Here is a 21,854-nt window from a genome sequence, read left to right as displayed (position 1 = left end):
TTTTAACTATGCATCAAACAAAGAAATTTCGTGAGATGCAATTAGACGATTTAGGCGATTGTCTAATAAGACAAACAAAACGATTTAAATAATAATTTAGCCTAAATATAAATCTACTATTTCATATGTTTCATCTATGTATAAATCTCAAAAGTTCTCTCTTCTATTCAGTCGTTATTTTCATTTCTGAAGGTTAGTGTACGTTTTGAAACACCCTGAAAGATCCAAAGCAGGCCCGAAAAGGGCAACAACGCGAAGTGGTGTCGTGTTGCTGCGATAAAGAAAGGATACCGGGGAAAGCACAGCTTACTCTCGGGATGTGTCTTAGCACTGTACTAAAGGCAGCCGCGAGTTACGTAGTACTCTGGTCGCCCTTCCAAAAATACCGAAGATGACTACCGATGGGTTCTAGTGGGTAGGAATCCCACATAACCTTGTTCTTTCCCCAGAGGGCAGGTAGTAATTATATTGTTTAATTCAAACAAGCTGTGTGCCTTGTGTTGAAGATTTCCTTCACAAAAGGATGGACTTGGTGCGTCTTGTTGTCTATGGTGTTTGTAACATTTTTTCACATACACGCTAATCATATATTGAATTCTTCATTCTTCAAATTCTTAGATATACTATTTTTATTGCAATGTTTCACTTCACGGTGGGCAAGTAGTAATTACATTGATTAATTTAAACAAGGTGTGGGTCCCCCGTTGATCCTCTACGCTGCTATAACTCTATTATTAAGATATATACTTAGAAAAAAAGATTGTAATTGAGAGATATATATAATGGTCATTTTATGGTGTTTAATGTTAATGAAATCAATAATTAACGCATGTAAAAACGGAGGATATTTATTAAACTAAAATATATCAAACTAAAATACAACTATGCCACCCACGCCATTGCCACATCGCATTTATGAAAGACGACCGACTCAAATCAGAATAAATTACATTATATAATAATGTAGTCTACCCTATTAATTCACGAACCCCAACGAAATATAAATGTCCGTTGTGCATAAATCCCGTGCCGTAATGACCAAATAGCTGGTTACGTCTCGAAACATTTCAGCGGAGTAAGTCGCCCAGGCAAGTTCGCTTGGGTTAATAGCGTGTCATCGCGTATGATGGGTTGTCCCGCTTGCAAGTTAGTCGCTCATCAGGAGCACGGACACGATCATAGTTCATATCCGTTTATTGACGTTCGTTTTAAACTAAGCTAGTTAGCCGGTACAATTAAGTAGGTACTTTAAATTTTGTTACTTTATTTGCACTAGTATTTCGTTCGTACAGAAATTACTTTACATTTCGTTAACTAATATTTTTTGAATCGAATATATTTATTATTATTATCATTATTTCCGAAGTAAAATGTCCACAGCTGGCCTCTTTCGTAGATTTCCTATAATACTAGATGGAAAGCCAAGGCTATCTATCCACTCTGGGGGTGGACGTCATTTGCTGCGCTTGCCGTTTGTTCAGCAGTGGGCACTTTCCTCGGCTGATATAGTATTTATTTTACCTGTATATCAATGTCTTATAAAATAGTACAAATCGTTAAAAACTTAAAATGGTTTATAATTTCACAGTCAGGGTGTAATTTGGGATGCAAATATTTCATTTAAATACACATAGACTTAAGTAACTAAATGTAACTGTAAATTTTATTAAGAGAAATTGTAATATGCAACCTTAACAATACGCAAGTTTTTTAAAATTATAATGTATCTAACACTCATGATCAAATTTTTCGTTTTTCTTTAGTCAATTACATTAGATTATTAAGTCTTTTGACCGCAGTTTTGCTTAACTTTATTACAGTCTAAACTATATTTTATACTTACGACTTTACGTTTAATTCACGCCTGCAATATTTTGATGACTGCTGGCGTCCTATGTGATTCGGTATCAAGTGCTCACGGCTCCTTTAACGGTTTTTAAAAATCGAGCTATGGCTAAATCTTTTGATGGTACGATATACGAAACTCGTAGTGACTTGCCAATTTCACAGTAGTTTAAAAATCCCAGTTGATGTATAACCGCATCGGTGTATTGCAATAACCGTGACTCTGTTTTACTTCTGCGTCGTTTCCATTTCGTTTAAATGTAACAAAGAAAGATTTTAAATGTTTTATTTCCATTATTACGCTTGAATTTCTTAATCCATATTAGTCTAAACTTATCTATGTTACCGTACTAGTTAACATTAGGATATTGCAGGTGTAACCTAGCTAGAATATGTACAATTCCAACCAACAGGTTGTGGAACTCCCCTGTGGAAATCCTAAAAGACTTTTATTCTTACGTTGATGTCTCTTATTTTCGGTTTATATAACTTGTAAATTTTGTAAATGCTCAACGTGAGAAAATAACTTTTTTAAAGTTGGAAGATCAAAGCTAAATTTAACTTTACAAGTAACTTTACAAAAAACTGTGTAATTTTCCATGTAAAATTTACTTTTAAAACTTTGAATTTCGGATAAATAACATTGCGGTTTATTTTTTAATTTCCCACCATTTCTTATAAAATGAAATAATCTACCATATATGTTATATACTTCAAAATGATTTTAATTTCATGAGAAATATTCCCGTAATTCTTATGTCATTACATATCGTCTATTAAAAGTGTTACTGGCAAAAAGAGCATCAATAGTTTGTTTTTATTATAAAAAAAATATAGTGGAATTTAAATCGATACAAAAACCGTTGTTATGCTGGCAGTTGAAAGTTCCATAGATTTTATATGCATTATGATCTTATTAAAATAGTTTGAATCCCGTTAAAGTTCCGTATATGATGTAGAAAGTATTAAAGCAATTGTTGACAAGAAATATGTAAGGAATTCATAAAATATACGAGAGAAAGCCAAGTTATGAGAAGGTCCCAACATGATTAAATGCAATTTCTTTACAAAGTATGCTCCCCCGTTCTACGTGGAACTTTTGCTTTCAAGACCTTATTCTTAACTCTGTCGTCGTTCGAGCGATTGTAAAAGTATTAACTGGTAAACCTTATAAATTTTGCCGAGAAAAAATGTTATTGTTCATAACGATCGGAGTTTTGAAAAATACTACTCTTGAGAGAAATTACCTTTTGCCTTATTAAAACACGTAATTACCGACATTTACTTTATGAAAATGTTTTCTTATTAACACAGGAACTTGAAAAACTTCTTGTGTTAACGTTGAAACAAATGCTGAAGGTTGACTTGCAAACAAACGAGTTTTATAATTATTTTGTGTAATAACATACAAAGAAGGATGGTATAGGCTATTACATAAAGTTTTTTTTTATCGTAGCTAAATGCGGTTTTTCTGTTGGCGATTTTATATACCGTAGTATTAGGCGGTATAGTGCTATGCTTAAATTAGACATCCTTAAAGTAAATAAACTATTTACGTACTACTAACGTATTGTAATGGAAATGTCTTGAAATCATTGAAACACTGATGTTATTTATAATTTTTTACGTCGTGCTTTTTAAAAACAATACTAAGGCTGTTTCCTGCCTTGTGATAGAATAGTCTTGTGCAAATATTATTAGGCGACATAAATAAAGTTAACGATTTGTTGAAATTGTTCGGGGTTATGCAAATTTCAATAAAGGCTGATGCAAATGTATTCAACAAATTTCATTTGTACGAACAGTGTTGTACGAAATTATACGTAGAGAATTCGTAGGCCAGCTTATTGCGCTATCGATCTCTAAAATCAATTATGCACGAAGTTCGCAGTTTACAACGTGAGACCGGGTAATGAAGGCAAGTTCGGTAGAGAATGATGGAACAGATGTAACGGCTGACTTATGGACGGGACGGAGCTCATAACTAGCGTCCAGCGGCGCATAAGTCCCGTCGCCGCAGAGTGAAGCACGCTGCAACTCGCCCTACGCGCATTACTCACAGCTATGTTATATGTATTTTACCTTTAATTAACGACGCACAAACGTTAGAATACGTCACTGTCTTGGTCTCGTTTGTAATGCTCGCTTAATAATATTAATTTATTAAACTCTTTTCTGTTTTTTTTTTTTTTGTTTAAATAAAATTCTACATTTTTCCAAAGCATGTTTTTTATATAAAACTGTCTATCCAGGTAGATATTTGTTTCATCATCATCATCATTACAGTCTTTGGACATCCATTGCTGGACTCTCCAGCAGATTTTACAGCTTAGAAGCTTAGATATATTTTTTAAATTTTTTTTTGAAAGTGACATCGTGAATAAGATTTTTTATATAAGTTTGTGTTCTTCGTGGAAGTTATCTGTTAAAAATCTTTCAATTACATTATACTCACCCTTGTAAGTTACAAAAGAACTTTGTTATTCGGTTATTTGGCTGTCAGTTAGATTTTAAACACCGACAACAAAGTTAAAACGAAGTAATTAAAAAGAAAACACAAAATACTTACAAAGTCGGAAGCTCGACTCTCTTCACTTAAATTACTTGCGATTACACCGACAAAACGTTTAATGAAACACGTTAAATCGCACCAACTGGGCGCGGACGCCCTCCCCGCCCTACCGCGTCGAGCTTTCCGCGTCTACCATAGTTCAGCAAGTTCCCCACTTGCTGCGGTAGGTGGCGGGTAGTTTTTCCTCAAATATCTTACCCGTAAGGAGAGTTCGAACTACTTCCACAAAGTCCATTAAAGAGTATAAACTCATGCCGCGGTGATAACAAATGCTACCGATTTCGGCGACCGTTTCGAGCTCGATTAGAGCTCTTTAATTGAAATTGCCGAGGTTAAAGTTCGCGAGAGCGTCTTTTCTAAACAGCTACGCAAACGAAATTATTCTAATATAACGTAATGATTTACTACGCTTAAAGCATCCGTTATTACTCGTAATTTCCTATTTAATGGGTATTTGGTTATAGGTGTATAAGCCTAAAAGAAGTAGACTCTAAAAAATTTAACATTATTATTTTTTAATAACGCATTAGTAACCTCAGTCAATACAAAACTTTGTAAGATTAGATATTAAACAATCATTGATTTTTAAAAAGTAGCTATTTGAATTTATTGCTGGACGACAAAGTTAAGGTCGCAAAAAGTCGATGGTTGCAGACGGCGAGGGAAAGGATTTTTTTCTTACTAATTTATCATTACTTTATTTATTATTTTAAGGTTATTGATTTTTGGATAGGGAGTGCCATATATGATTGGAGCTGAGCGAATGAATGTATTAACCTTTAATCGATAATCCTTTATTGCCCTTTTTAGACTCTAAAATAATACATCATTTTTGTTTCACAAACGTTTTATATTTCATGCTTCAAGTATATTATGAGCTTAACAATTTCAGTCTGAATTTTAGAAAATAAATAAAATTATTTTAAATGTAAAAAAGACGTTAAAGAGAACACACACTCGCATTATTTTACCGACGGCAAGTAAACGCAGTCGTTTCGTATAAATATGTAAGCGGAGGAAACGCTGACGTCTGCGTTCCGGCGCGTCGCTGCGGAAACGGCGTCAATTAACTTGGCCGCTATGACATATTAGCCTTTGTTTCCCGCACGCTTCTCTCCATTCTTGTATCAACTATCAGCTACTTAGATTCCCAGACTATTCATAACAATTTCGATTTATACGCTTTATAACAGACACTTTTATTCGCTAGAACGAGTGAATAATTGAAATCATTCTACCAAATTACCTCTTTTTAATAAACATCCTGAAAGTTTTAAAAACATTACAAATCCAATATCTGGCCGAGTCATCTGCCAGATGCTGGACAATTAAATTCTGCTGAATCAATTCTAAATTAAATAGATCCACTGAGTTAAAAAAAACGAAGTTTAGTGACTGTCAATGTCAAACAAAGAAGATGAAAAAAGTTTTTTCTTCCAATTCCATTTTCTTTCACGACTTCTCTTTCATAGTCTCTGAAAGTTTTCAAAATAAGAGGTTTTCGCAAGTCTCAATTATCGATAAAGACGATATTAAAAATTCGTTTGTTTTGTTCGTAGCCTGTGCCTGGAGAGCGGCGTTCCCTTTTTCCTATTGTTTGCACTAGAAGGGAAGCAGAAGTGGCAACAAATGATAATCAGAAATTTGAATTTCGCCTCCGCAAGTAATGACGAAATCACCCGATTTTGTGCGCCGTTGTTTCTCATAACAAGTAATTAGGCGTGAAAAACGTTATTATACGGGATTGTAAAGAATATTATTTGCTACACAACAATACAGATTATATAATTTTATGCTTATTCCCATCCATTTATAAGCGAACTTTTTTTTAATTAATATAATTTAGGTATACGATAGATAGACCTAAACGTATCCGTAAGCATCATCGTATTACATGTACATATGCGGTACTCCTCCCTTAATGTATTCATGTAATTCGCATAGCCGGCATCCCCTTTGACTGGCCACGCAACACCGCACGGGCAGCCCGGATAGAGTAATATAACGTGATGTTTTAAAACCATCCATCAAGTTTAACGTCCATTTAAAAAGAGGTAGCGTGTCGACTCTCTCCGCTGAAATTGCAAAATTAACACACTAGAAAATTGTATTAGTATCGAGATAATGAAATTTTGGGGTTTTTTATCAATAATATTTATATCTAAATTAAAAAGAAAACTAATTACTTTAGTTTATAGTTGTTCGTGATTCAAATAAATAATTTTAATTAATCTGAAATATTTAGAGAAACAGATTCTGTACTTAATGGTAAATGATGAGGATTATCAAGGTCATTAATTGACTGAGCCATTTGTTGTAATTTGAAAATATCGCGATTCGAAATTAAATACGTACTTAGAGAAAGTAATATTTTTTTTAAAAATATTATATTTATTGTAAACATATGAACAATAGTTGAAAATATATGTGTTAAATTTAAATATTTATTTATAATTAAATACCTATTCTTGATAATTAAAATATTTAATTCATTGTTAATTAAAATTAAAGTGACAACACTGTAATTCTGTCACTATGTAATACGATGCTAGTTAGTGAATACTAATCGGCTTTTCAATTTCGCGATTTATAAAGTGGAATAAAATGATTTACATAAGTACGTTGCTCCGAATATTGAAATTATTCAACAAGAGGTCGAAGCCAGAACTAACCCTTCAAAGAGCCGCATGTGGCTTCAAAAATTTTATTCTAACAACCTTTTTGTGATATAAAAAATAGGAAGTACCCGATGACACTTTCAGTAAAAACAGGTCGTAAGTAATTACTCGACAGTATTTGAACGATATCGTAAACCTTTTCATATAATTTGCATTTCAAACCGAAACCTTCACCGGTATAATGCACTCAAATTTATTATCAATTGACTGCGCTCTACTATTCAACAGCCCAAACACAAAAGCAAGAGCGTCGCAGCTAACCGGAGCGGGGTCGAATAAAACCCCAAGTATCAGCTACTTGAATGTAAAAACGTAGCTATGCGGGCGAGCCGACGGCACGGTTGTAGCCAATTTACATTAAATGCGGTCTGCCCCCTCCAGTGATAGGTCATACTTACTGGAACCTACAAAACCGGTAGTCAGCAATAGACTTGATTATACTATCCCGCCGAATAACGAGACGTCATCATTTTGTGTAGAAGCGATTGCACAAAATCCCTCAGAAAATTGCGATAAAATGAAAGAAAATAACGTGACTCGACAAATTTAAGTTATGCAAATACCCTATTTGATGTGCATTAAATTTAATAAGAAAAGAAACCGGGAGTTGACAATATCTATGGATTTTTAACTTTGCAGTTTTTAAATATTTTTTTCAAAATCGACTATTAAGCGTTAGACAAAAGGCGCATTTTTGGTTATATTTAAGTCTATATTTTAAGTCTTGGTGAAGAACTATTTTTCATTCAATGACTTATAATTTATAATTACTTCTAACCTGAAGAAAAACAGAGTTCGTTTCTATTTAAATATTAATACTTTCTTGGTTTTTAATATTAATGTATCTATTTATTATAATATAAACATACTTAGGATAACAATATACACATTTTCTATTACATACATTTCAAGGACCTATTGCCATCATCATCGCCATTTCAGCCGCAGGATATCTATTTCAAGATATATGCTTTCTCTGTAGATTTCCATTTAAGACCGGTTGGAAAAGGTCTGCTTCCAGCGTCTTTAGACGGCCTCCTCCTCCTACGATGCGCTTGCAGGTTCATGATCTTTACTCCAGAGCCTTAAGGCTCTATGTGACCGGCCAGCACTGGAAATTTCATCTTTCGCCTACTAGACTATGTCGGTTATTGCAAGTAATGGTTTTATAAATTGAACAATTTGAACTTAAAAAACTATTCATTTATAAAATAAATATATAATAAAAAGGCAATTGAGTATAATACGTACAGTCTCAAGATCACAGGTCGCATACTAAATAACAAGTCCTTAATTATTAATGCACCATGAGCCAACATCTTAATAGCCAAAGAGAATTATGTCCACCCTAAAATAATATTTTGTGTAAATATTTGAAAATAAACAAACGGCGTGCCAAGGCTCGTTTTACAATCATACCGTATACTAACTTCACTGTTCTGGGAAACCGGGAAGGCACTTTAATATTAAATTAACTTTAGTATAACAGCGTTTAATTTTCAATTTAATATTGGCCTTTATTATTTGTCTTATGAAATATTAAAGAAATTTTACCTTTGGGTGTGCTCTTCTGGGAAAGGCGACTTTTGGATCAATCTGAAAAAAAAAACAACATATTAAGTCATATTTTTAAGATGTTAATCTTATTTTAAAAATCTTACATACAATAATTATTATGTACAACTTTAATAACAGGTAAAGAGATATTCCTCTTCTCATTATTCCATGATTAATTTTCTTATTACAGTATGAGCCGTTAAAATGATTACACTCAACAATTGTTGAACTCTGTACTTGATTTTTACTCTTCCTTTTCACTATTAATTGCTTATTAGAATAGTTCTCACAGATTTTATAATTTAAATTACCATTCATTGTTCCTAAAATCTTTGAAAGTAAAAATTCCTCCACCATGGTCCTGTCACTCGATTTCTCCTTTCGTGTTTTTCATGTAAGCGAGCGCTACTATTTCATACGAGGCACTGTTTAAGCCCTCAGATTTTCTCTCGGCAACGAGCGGTCGCTTCAAGTCTTTTTGCTCGTATCTCGACGCGCCGCTGACCGTTATAAACGCAAAATATAAACCCAAAGAAGCTACCTTTGACATTTTAAAGGTAAAACGTTTCATTTCCACTTGTGCTGGCCGCTTTGTCGAATGGAATCTAAATTCTATAGAGCTTCTAGATTTTGTTGAAATTTGTCAACTAAATGTCTAAAATCACATTTCATTTGCTACCAACGCAATACATTTTTTGTATTGACTAAGTAAATTTATTTATTTACTTTTTATTGTAAACGAACATAGGAGATAAGAAGTTAAATATATGAAATAGAAAAAGATATAGTACAAACGACGGTCTTTGTCTAAATGTTTATTTCTTCCATTCGGATTATTCAGTCTCTGGATGGACTTGGTTACCAAGAAAAAATAAGTGCGAACGGTCATTAAGTTGTAGAAGTGGTTTTAAATTTTTCGCAACTTATCATGTGTTTGTATACATTAGGTTTAGTCCGAGTATGGAGTGATCTGTCGGTTCCCTTATTTACCGAGAATTATCCAGGAAATCCAGGTCTCTTCCAGGTCAGAGTGAATAGGTACCTACACAGCCTGCGTGCCTCATCTTCGACCGCATCGTAGCTTTCCATCAAGCGGGCAAGTGGTCGAATGCGGACTAGGAAGCGTTAAAAAAAAAAGAATAACAGACGGTCTATAACCTTCATGTGCGTAGTATGTGGAAATTTTAAACGTAATGTTACAAACACATGATAATTTCCCCTACCTCAAATTAAGTTGACTCAAGCAATTTTGTAAACGTTTTATAATGACCACAAAAGTGTATACAGCGAGCAGAAAAATCATAAAACCCCAGATGGTGGTGCTAAAGCGATTAAGCGGGTCGATGATAAATTTTAACGAGTTATTTTAATGGAAGCGATCGCAGTCAGTGGCCAGCCGGCAGCCTGCGTTGATAGAAAAATAAAACGGAGCTTCAAAAGACTGTTTAATACGTGACTTGGATCCTTTAATTTTAAGGTGTTCGAAAAGTTTTTAAATATTTTCATCTAAAGTCGGCGATTTATCTTACATGCAAATTCTTTAGCTGAAAAAACTTGCTTAAAATAAAATTTTTGAACGCCAATATCGCCGTTGCTGGAAGTAGCATTATTGTAACAATAAGCAAAGTAACAATTTTGCGAAATTTCGAATTCATTCAAACTTTAAATTGGTATAATAATACTTGATCTACGTACGAATATTTTGATGCGATCTTTTATAAAAGTATTAAAAATTAATAGTTTGCAATTAACGCTATCATCGAGGAAGGAAAATGGCAGTAAAAGCAAAAATAAATCTGAGCTAGTCCTGCAAAGAATTGACAACGAAACATCGATATCATACGAGTGTGACATTTTGATATAGAGCCATTTGCGTGATTACAATCGACGCAGTGGCGCACCCTCCTTAGCCGCCTGCGACCTCCCCCTTACTACAACTTCCCTAACGATAAAGATTGACATCACTGCTTTCAAATTCCAAATTATCCCAAGTCGCTACTTATGAATCAAACTGAAATGCACCTTAAACCGTGATCGCTACGACGGAATTTCAACGAGCAACTGATAAATTTTAGCGTGTCATCGCAAGAAAAGATTGTAGGAGAAAGCACATTAGTGGGGTATCACTACTACTTGGAATAGAGCATGTCGGTTTATGTGCACGGACGGACGGCATCGACGTTAAGTCGATTATGTTAAATTTTATATAAAGCAAACAATCCATGTCTGGGTCTTGTGCAACTTTATGTCATGCTGTCTAGATGTCACGCGTTTGAAAAATGTTTATGTTGAAAATGTACGACAAAACCCTATTAGATATTTTGATGAAAGATTTCCTAATATTATTACGTACTAAAAATGTATCTATTTAATATTTGCAATTTGCTATATACATTGATCTAATTTGTATCTTTATGTAGACAACCAGGATGCCACTGGAATCCTTGATTTCAAATTATTTTTCCTTATTTTTAACCACGGTTGATTTAGAATGCCATTCCACACGGCTTCAAGCAGTAAAATTCATAGAATTGTTTTATATGAGATCAATAAATTTTGTAAATCGAATCGAAATCAACTAATAATAAAAATGAACATCTTTCTTCTTGATATATATATTTTTTTAATTTATTACGTATATCAATTTGCGAAGGTCAAGAATTTCAACTCAACACTTAGAAACACTCAGAGAAAAAAATTACTAGTTTTGTAAGCGAGTAGGTAAGATTTTTTTTTCCTTTATTGCCTTATATATGAAACATGAGGCAAACGTCTATTAATATTTTTTAAATAAAGATATTTTAACTTATCACTAGTAAAATTATAGGTTACTTGTTATATAAATCACTGTGAAATGTTTTGCGTATAACATTATTACGTATAAAATTCATCGGCTGTTTTATCGTATGACGTATAGGGTCACAGATTGTTTACAGTCGTGTTCTGTGAAATAAATAGAAAATCTCAGTTTATTGTTTAATAAATCTTGTTTTTTTTTTAAATATATTCGTTTGTTTTTCTATATTATTTTTTTAATTATTCATTGAGCACGCCTACGTTCAGCGCTGGATGCCCTATGGCTAAAACGATAGTGGTGATTTTTTTAAGTATTTATTTTATTTGTGTTTATTAATAAAATATTGATGTTTATTAAATGTTATTACTAGCATGATATAACTTTTACGAACAGTTAAAAAAATGTTTAGCGACGTTAGTTTCATGTTATTTTTGCTGGTGAAAATTACAAAGCATTTTCACACTGGAAGTTATTCATTTGAGTACGTCGCGCAAGGAGCTCGCTGGCACAATTAATTTCAGTTCGTACGTACATGCAATTTCAATCAGCGGGTGCGTTGTAAAATCTCGATAATTAACAAGCGTCACACGCCAGGACGCAGCTACGGACAAGAAAGTTTAATGACTTGCACTCAGTGCAAACTGTAATTGAATTTATTTACGTTCAGACGACATGTAAGTGTCGGCCGGGACTAAGTGGGGACCGCATCATTTGCTGTTCAGTCAGCAACGCGCACTCTAACTTCTCCTAATTGGAACGAATTTGGCTGCAGGTGCAACACTTGAGTTGGCTCAAGATTAGGGTCGAGCTATTGCGAGTATATTTCAGGCCAATTGCCTTGAAACGTATGATATGCAACAACGCTCTTAGCCCACCGGTTGCAATCTCCTTACTTTCTTCATGTCTCGCGTGTGCACTTGCTGTTAAAATAGGAACCATATTTCATTTTTTCATATACCGGGTGATTAGTTACAAGTATAAAAGCTTTAAAAAGGTGAATATATAGCTCAATTAGTGTTCGGTACAAACAATCCAATATTCAATGGTTGTAGAAATAATAAAGAGCGTAATGGTAAAACGGTAATAAATATCGATTTTAAAATTATACTATTAATGTATTAAAATGTCTTATTGTGTACAGTTAGTCCCTTCAGACTTTGTACTGCCAGAAATAATTGGCCTGATGCTTTACAATAAATAAAATGTAACATCTTTCAAAATGGTTACTATGTACAGGGTGACTGAAAATAGTTATAAATATTTAAAGCTTTTAGACGATAAATTAGCTATATTTTTATCCTTTTAAAACTTGTTAGTAATCAACAATATAAAGTTTTTTCACTTGAGTACGTGTATATTTAAAAGCCTCCATAAAGAAAGATGTAAATTAAAACCAGATTTCTTTTTTACTTTGAACATAGCACGGCTAAGCACGTAGTTGTTAGTGTGACCCAAGTACGGTTTTAATTGATTTGAATTTTAGTCATTCAATGAAGAAAAATGGAAACAGATTGCGAAGCGATCGGAAAACACTTGACATAGATTGTTTATAAAGTAGAGTTTGCGTTAACGCTCACAGAGACGATAGTAATGAAACCCCGACAGGGAGAAGGCTCGACAAACGTCATTACTGCGGCACGCATAAATATGCAAGGCAGGTAACGCACATTTTCATGCTACGTCGCAAGAATTTTATCACTCGCTTAATTCTGTAAGAAAAAAAATGGGTTTCTTGTCGGCGTAAGGCGAACACAGGATCGGCGTGGGAACCAGCACGCTGCCCGTTTAGGCCTATATCTCACACCTAAATGCAACCGATAGGTATTTTCTTTACTCCGTTACATATAACCTTTCTCTTAAATGCGAGGCTTGAAAGCATAACTAGGGAAAAGGGCTAACGTGAAACTTAATCCGTCACTCGGAAAATGTTTGTACGGTGTTAATGTGGGGGCTGAGAATAATAAGATACTTCTATTAATACGCCACTTATGTTTTTTAACATTCCAATATGTATTGGAGTTGTTAGGATGAAATCAAAAAGAAATTATAGTTTACTACAAAACATTACATCTATTATAAAATCCTATTGTTACTAAATTCTTGAAATGTATGTAAAAGTCAATAAAAAGAGAGATTACTCTTAAATATTCGTAAATTTCAAATTTTGTTTACCCTGTTATACTGCGACAGGCTAATACTTTTTGACAATACAAAGTTTGTGAGGGCAGCTAGTTCTAAACGTAATAATCAAATATTTTTTTAAATTTTACTAACTTGTCGTTATAAAAGTCATAAAAGTGATTATTTCAAGATTATCTCGGTAACAGCTTAATACTGAGCAAAATTTCTAACAGGGTAGCTATTTAAAATTTTAAAATGATTTATTTAATTACAATTTAATAAGTCATACAAAACGTAACAATTGAGGAAGTAAATCAAAGCGCAAAGTTTAAGCTTATCTGACGAATTTGGTAGCACAAAGGCCAGTGGCAGCGACGGGGCACAATGTGGCCGGTGGTCTCGTGAGACAAAGATTACGCACTGTTTGCCTTTCGTCGTCCGAACTCGCCCGCCTAAAACACTGATAACACAAACTCATCGCGGTACTAGATACGATCGATCTTACGTAATCGTTTTGCATTTGCAATCCTATTGTAACTACTGTGAACTATTTCACATATTTTTATTTTCTAATGTATTATATTTTTTCTTATCATTAATTTATTAGAAGCTCTAAAAGACTGTTTTTTTTCTATATTTCTTTATGGGGTAGAGACGCTGAGATGTAATGACCATAAATTCGTGGTTGCGGTGTGGTGCTGGACGAGAATGCTACCTGGGCTGCAAAACGAACATCTCGATACTCAATGAACTCAGAATTGTAACAAGGCATCGAACATTCATCGGTTTGCATACAAGGAGTCTTTGAGTATTTAAGTCACAGACGAAACTCGAGAAGCTTATCATTATAGGCAGCGAAGGTAAAATATGACGGAGGAAAAGCCCAAAGCGTTGGACAAAGGATCAAATTCACACCATTCTATATTGTAAAGTGTAAGATGATGTATAAATAGCCGAGTTGTTAGTTTAAACCATCCTTTTTGGTTGTGTAAAATTTAAATACTTGACTTGTCTCTTGACTTGAATGTACTCTTTGCTGCGGAATGCAGTCCATGGAACTTGCAATAGGCTCCTCTACCACCATATCCCTATTCTATATTCTACAAGGTGTGCGTTTTTGACTCATCGCTGAATATGGAGAATGCAAAGGAGTTTTGATCGATTTTAGCAGTACTTATACGCTGTCTCATTTATTTTTAAAAGAATCTTATTTGGGTGTCGACACAGACCTTGTAATTAGAATCTTCTGTCGTTCCGTGCTGCAGATGTCTCAGTTGCTATTAATCTTGTTCAGTCTAGTGTCAAAATTAATAGTAGTAATAAAGATATTCACCGCTAATCTCCTTATGCTTTAAAAGTATACGAATGATATTGGTTTAAAGAAGAAATACGAATATTGTTTAAATACTGAAAGACTTATCCAGTAAACAAAGATCACGAATCGCATTTAAAAGTACGAACAGACATCCAGCGCAGATATTTGCAGTCAAAACAGACTTAGGGCGCTTGGTACTGCACTCTGCGCATGTCACTCCGCTTCTGTATTATTTATTAACTCCAACGAGCTTCCGATGTTACTTTATTCCATTGTGCAACTGTATATACGCCGGTTTCTGATGTCCGAGCCCGGGAAGTTTCCTCCAAACTGACACGACTGTGAGAAACTTTTCGTGCATAGAATGAATACGTCTGGCTGGCAAACGTAAACAGGCAAGCAAAATACTCGCAATATTATTTAGTTCGTCTTATACTTTGATAATCCATATAGTTACTTTAGGAATTTTAGTTATTTTAAAGATTTCGTTTTTCAATATGTACTGTTTTCCAGTAAACGTTAATAATATCGTAAAGTATTGACCCATAATGTTCACTCTGTAGTTGAAACGCGCAATGTAATATTGCACCGCAATATCTTTTGAAACAGTTTATGCAAAAGTGTTTTACTATAGAATTCTGTAGTAAACTAGTGGTTCAAACTTGTCTACGTTTGCGAAGTCGGCGGTGTTATTGGGAGAGCGTACTAGTAAAGGACTCTATATTAAGCATTCCTGTCCCCCAATCTCTTCAGGTGGGCGCGGGACATATACTCAACTTCAACTTATTATTTCGGGGCCGCATGTGAAACGCTTGTTTTTCTTCTACCTACGTCTGTAATATACCTACCTGTGTACACTGACTTTATCCTTTTATTAAATTTCTTGAGCGTTTCCCTTTATTAAATAACGTAATTTCTATGTAAGCTTCTTTATGAAATATTGTAAACACGATGATACGACATTTGAATATTGTTTTGTTTTTCAGCTACATTAGGGTAGCTTAGGGGGACCGCTTAAGCAGCTCTTGAATCTTTTATCATTAATGAACTCGTTTTAACGTTAACTTCTACCGCAATCGGCGAGACGTAGCATTAAAACGCCATTAAAAATGTACGTACACCATTTAAAGATTCCCATTTCGCGGTACTCGCGTGCAGCCGATTTACGAAAGCTACTGGCCCCGTGCCCGTTAAAGCAGATTACGGTCGAAAAAAAAATCAACAGCTCTTGGCGTTATGAGTTAATTTTGGAAGAATAACGCGGGCGTTGGTTAGTGTTTCCCTTTATTTGGTGTCCCAGCCGCTCGGTTTGTTTAAACGGGTAATCCAGTGCAAAAACCGTCGAGACTACGTTATGGAGTGGTACCACACAAATGTGTGTTGTTTGCAATGTAGTACGGTCGTAATTTTCGGGCGATAAAAATCACTTAATGCTCACGTTATGGCCCTTAGACGCTACCACTAACTGCGTCCACTACATAGGTTTCAGAGAATTAGATTAACATTTAGTCGTTAATGCAAGCCATTGTCTGAATGAAACGTACGATCTATTGTTGAGATTAAAAGATTCAATTCAGCAGTATACAAATATAACATACATTTATGTTTTTTTTTAGTTATTTCGTATTTTAAATGTTAATGTATATTTAACTATAATGAAAATTATTAAAATAAAAAATAACATTTTCCAAAAATATTAATACTAGTTTGTTAATCGCGTAACGAATTTTAATTATTAAGGCTAAATTCGATTCTTTTTACATATGTTTATCTTTAACAGCCCTATAAAGAATAATTCTGTGATATTAAATCACACATGGGCGACCAATAAACAACTGAAATTCATGAAATTATTATCTCCATCATCGTCAATCATCATATCAGTCATAAGACGACCTCCGCCACATAGGTTTCCGATAGGACGACGTCCATCTTAAAAATACATATTATTAGGTAACATTGACCAACATAATCTTTAATAAATTAATTTTGTTATTAATAATAATTTATCGTCAACGGAAAGGGTATATTAAAATTATACTCTGTTTATTTTATTGGGGGACCGGAAAGTAATGTCGTTTCTGCCCATGTTGATGTTTGATTGTCATTTGTCACTACGTACTTAGAAGACATTTTTTAATAGATGGCAAAAGATTTTTGATAAATTCGAAATAATAAAAAAAAACTTGTTAAGAATGTAGTCATGTAATTTTAACGTAAGAAAGCAAAATTTCTTTGCGGTTCCCCTATAAATACTTTTTAGATTAGATCTTGTAATCTTAACTTTAAAGTGCAGATAATTTATTGATAACAAATAATATCGAAGAATTAAATTATAAAAAATTATTAATTAACATTATATTATGGAGTATATGTACTTAATGACATAAACAAAATTAAAAACCAAAACATATTCGACGTTTTCTCTTGATTAAGCTTCACCTCCCGATAATCGATGATTCAAGTTTAATTTCTTTTGCCTCGCAATACAAAGAAAAGACGACGCTACTGAGAGATTTGACTAGAGTTGGAGTAAGTCTGAATTTCTAGACGCTTACGAGAGACGGATAAGTGAGAACTCTCGTGAAAACCCTCCTGAAACAGTGAGGGCGAAGTGTCACGGAGAGGAAAATGGCGAGAGACGTAAGAAGAGACGTGCAACGACGATCGCACTGCAAAGAGCATTTGACTAAAGAGAGATTTTTCTAAGGTTTGTTAACGCACGTTGAGTATACTTATGACCAACCATGACAAAGCATGTCTACGAGACCATCTGATATTTTCGCTTTATTCCTCATTGAGAATTATAAAAGGGGAAAATGAAGGCATCCGCGTTGCGAGCGCTCGGCCTCAGACGTGTTTACAAGCTATGCAATAATTCAAATAGCGTACTACAGCAAATTTATGCCGTTGCACGGTAACATACTTCAATGGCTGCATTGAAAAGCATTTTATTTCCATGGACGCCGGCGACTAGTACCCAGCGTCGTATTTTCGAATTCAGGCAGAGAGCGCTGAACGTGTTAGGTGGCAATATGAATTTATGATCATGGCGAATTAAATGCGTTAAAGTTGAACGTGATTCGGGGAAATACGCATTGGAATTTAATTAAGCGCTTTTTACACTTGACTGCCCAATGCGGGTTCCGCCGCGTGGCTGAGTGTTTATGTTTTCCGCTGGTTGCCGCCGTCGCGCTGTGTACTTGTAAAATAAATTTTAATTTAATAACACGCAGCGACAACTTATATTCTGATAATAAAGCGATTATACTGCGGTGCCATTAAATCTGCTACCAGATTATGGTTATCGAAACAAATTTTAACAACATGCATGACCTATTTATTAATCATTCACAAAATTAACAATTTTAGCCGTAATGGTTATGATTAACAATAAAAAAGTCTTTAGTAACCGTAAAGTTATATTTCCACTTTTAGAACGATAACATCTTCTCAGTATATGAGATTTATTATTCATCTAACTGGTGAAATATATTTTATGTCGTTTTTAGTTACACATCTATATACTTCTTATACAATATACCTTTATGAAAACTCGGCAAATGTTGGGGCCTTAGAGTTCTGGAGTGAGATACCACGTACCGGCAATGCAGAGGGGGGTGTCCACTCACAGGCTGGACAGTTGATCTTTTTACGTTCGTCAAAAGACACTGACTGTAGGTTGCTTCTAAGCGTTCCTATTGAAAATCTATAGATGATCATCGGTATCCACTGATGGACATAGACGTCTTGCAGTTAAAATAATGATGACAACGAGACACTAATTCAGGAACAACCTTTAGTCACAGTTTTTAGATTAATGTACTCTAAAACAACTCTGATAAAAACTATATTACTATTTCTCCTTCACTTCAATGAATAATGTTGTTACTCTTACAGCTATAGGCAAACTTTTAAGCTCTTAAACTTTTCAGAATCCTTCTATCTGCGTCATATTTACACAATGTTTGAAGAACATTAAAACTTAAGAGATCATTTAAAACCCGTATAAATTTATTTTCAAAAAATAAAGTTGATCGAAATAAATTATGTTAACGGTAAACGTATAATACAGATAAAAACATATAGTCAACGTTAAACAAAAGCGTATTTAATCTAGAAGAAAAACGAATATCTTGTCAATGGTACATTTCAATCAATATAAAAGTCATATAGCGAGTAACATCATAAATTAACATAGATTAAAAATTTGAATATTATTTTATAAGTTTTATCGTATTAAGTTTAGTATAAAGGCTAGGTTGATTTAATTTCATATACAATATAACCGTATTTAAATTTATAGCCCTTGTGAAAATAATATACGTACAGAACCTATTGTTCTGTGTTGTAACGTAGATTCACTAGATGGAATTTAAGAGTCATCTCGGAGAGACCGCTTCACGCAAATCCGGCCGCGACAAAAGAGAGCCTGGAGACCCGTGTACCGAGGGAAAAAGAATTTTTAATTGGCCCCGAAATAAAGGTCCTTACTGCCCATAAAAAGACTTACAATACTACTGGGCATGGGCTTAAATGCTGTTAGTTAATTGTATAATGCAGGCATTACAGAAGACTATAATATGAACGTTTTATTAAAATTAACTTGGTGTTCTTATTATACTATTTAAGATTACTAATTACAATGGAGTCTTATTGACTATAGCCATACAACCATACAAACATTACTACGATTTATTATTATATTTAAACGATAACGATCTATGATCATTTTATAAAACCGTTACTTAATATTGGATATTAAAAAGTGTTGTTTTATTTTGACTCTCATTACCAAGCTTACAATCTCAATGTGCCATCGAAAGAACTACACTTTAGACTAACTACTCTACGGAATCGAATCAGGAATAAGAAGATTCGTAGATGAAAGGAAGTGACCAATATAGCCCAGCTAATTATTATATAAAAACGGCAAAGTCCTGCCACGTAGCGCACGGAACAGATAGTCGATGGAGTCTTATGGTCCGCAATGGAGACCATGTACTGACAACCGTAGCGCACCACGTCCGCCTATACGATGGACAGACGACCTTGTTGAACACTAATTATACCTACAAAAAGCAAGTAAAAAAAGACCAGATTAGTTTCTATTTGAATGTACGAAAAATCGTTGTTAGGAAAGAAGCAAAATTAAATTTATCATAGTTAAACAAAATAGTATATTGACATAAAACGCTGAAAGCAGGCTGCTTTCAACAGGCACTATTGCAAATCTACGAAGAAGGTCCATGTACAGTAGTGAACATCCTACATTTGAAATGACGATGATGAAATAAATGATAATCTTATCCAACCATATTAACATAAATACATTAAATTATGTTAAACATAATCTAGATTCTGTGAAATACGAAAGAGGTAAAAGTTTTAGTGGTATTAAAAACTTTTTTTTTTCATAACCTCAGGAATAGCTTTTACTTCTCTTACCGTAAGTTAGATACACTCGATGGAACGGTTCAAATCGATGAGCCTTGAAACAAAATTGAATACAGAAGTTTCAATATTTCTTAGTGAAATATAAATTACTTAAGTTTAGATACAGTCGACGGATATACTCAATAGAATTTCACAAACAGACTTAATATATGTAGCTGTAAAATAAGTAGTCTTGAAAACTGGAATATAAGTTTTATTTCGTTAAAAAGCTTTTCCATAAAAAAATATAAGAAAATGATTTTTCGTATCAAACCGGCTAATCTTTTTCTAATAAACAATAAAATGAATCGACGTCAATGTTTTTAGATCTTAACACAAACAGGTTACACACGCAAAAATAAAAAGCGAACATGTGCACATGATTTTGTAGGGGAATCATAAATCGTAAGCAAATCTATAAATATTGATGACGTAGAAAGCTATTATGTTCAGGCGTACTCCCGAAAAACGTCGCAACAACGACAATTTTACGACGAAAAGACATGCGATTAACCTTACCGTTTAGAAACAGTAATGTAAAATGAGAATCATAAGACGAATGGATTACTTTAATAACGTCCAGTTTTATACATTCAAATTTCATTAATCTATTATCCACTTAGTACAATAAGACTATACGATTACCGCTTGTGTACATTACGGGAAAATTCTTAAAAAAATCTTGTTTGATAGAAACTAAAATCAAATTAAGCTTCCCTATGATGGCAACTTCAACTTAAGATTAAGCTACGATAGCTCCAAAAGCGGTCTGATTTGAGAAGAGCTCGCAGCAATTTCAGGCGTTTTATTTATTAGCGATCACTTTCACAAAATACATTCATACAAAAATCTTTTACAGTGTAATAATTTTTACAAGTTTTTGTTTAACATAGTTATTAAATTTCGTCTTTGTGTCAGCCCCTAGATGACCACTGCACGACATAGGTGTTTCCCAAAGATATAAGGGATATACAATAATCACTACGCTTAGCAGGCGGGTTATCAATCGCAATGTGGTATTATGGTACATATAGGACAGTGCTGCTCAACCTATATAATGAAGGCACAAACTGTGAATTATGTAAGATTATGTTTCAGGAATCGAACCCTCGACCTACTATCGTAAATCTCAGCCCCACCCATTACGCTACGATTCAGAGACATTACATAGGAATTTATTATAGTACTGTACACAGTTGCTCACAAAAGAGTTACTAATTTTATAAAATTTAGAGAATGGTATAACCGGCTTATCTTTATTTCAACTAACCTTACTTACATATATATTTTTATATTCTTTTACACAGACAATATAAACATTGAAATAATTGTCATATTCTTTTCTTAATGAAACATTTCTCTAAGTGAGATTGAATAAACTACAAAAGCGGTCGAGTTAATTTTTACATATGTAAATTTTTTTGTTTGCTATTAATTATAATATTTAACACTATGCCGGCTTTTAAATATAACTCGTTATTTAAAAGACATAAGTATTACCTTGTGTTTTCCAGGTATTAAAAGAATTCTTAC

The 21,854-nt window shown here is 33.8% G+C and overlaps 1 protein-coding gene across 4 annotated transcripts in view; it reads right to left on the bottom strand.

The window, feature by feature from the left end:
* Positions 1-21,854, bottom strand: part of Rbp6 (RNA-binding protein 6) — a 511,568-nt gene that overhangs the window by 215,779 nt on the left and 273,935 nt on the right. For all 4 annotated transcript variants that reach the window (XM_068773329.1, XM_068773331.1, XM_068773330.1 and 1 more), the window contains exon 5: positions 8,650-8,691. In XM_068773329.1, the coding sequence (XP_068629430.1) occupies positions 8,650-8,691 (42 nt within the window). The remainder of the gene's footprint in view (positions 1-8,649; positions 8,692-21,854) is intronic.

The sequence above is a fragment of the Battus philenor genome, unplaced genomic scaffold (genome assembly GCF_028537555.1).
Source record: "Battus philenor isolate CCGP_79_NKW_IND1 unplaced genomic scaffold, ilBatPhil1.0.hap1 SCAF_6, whole genome shotgun sequence".
Lineage (NCBI taxonomy): Eukaryota > Metazoa > Arthropoda > Insecta > Lepidoptera > Papilionidae > Battus > Battus philenor.
This window is presented reverse-complemented; position numbering and strand designations above follow the sequence as displayed.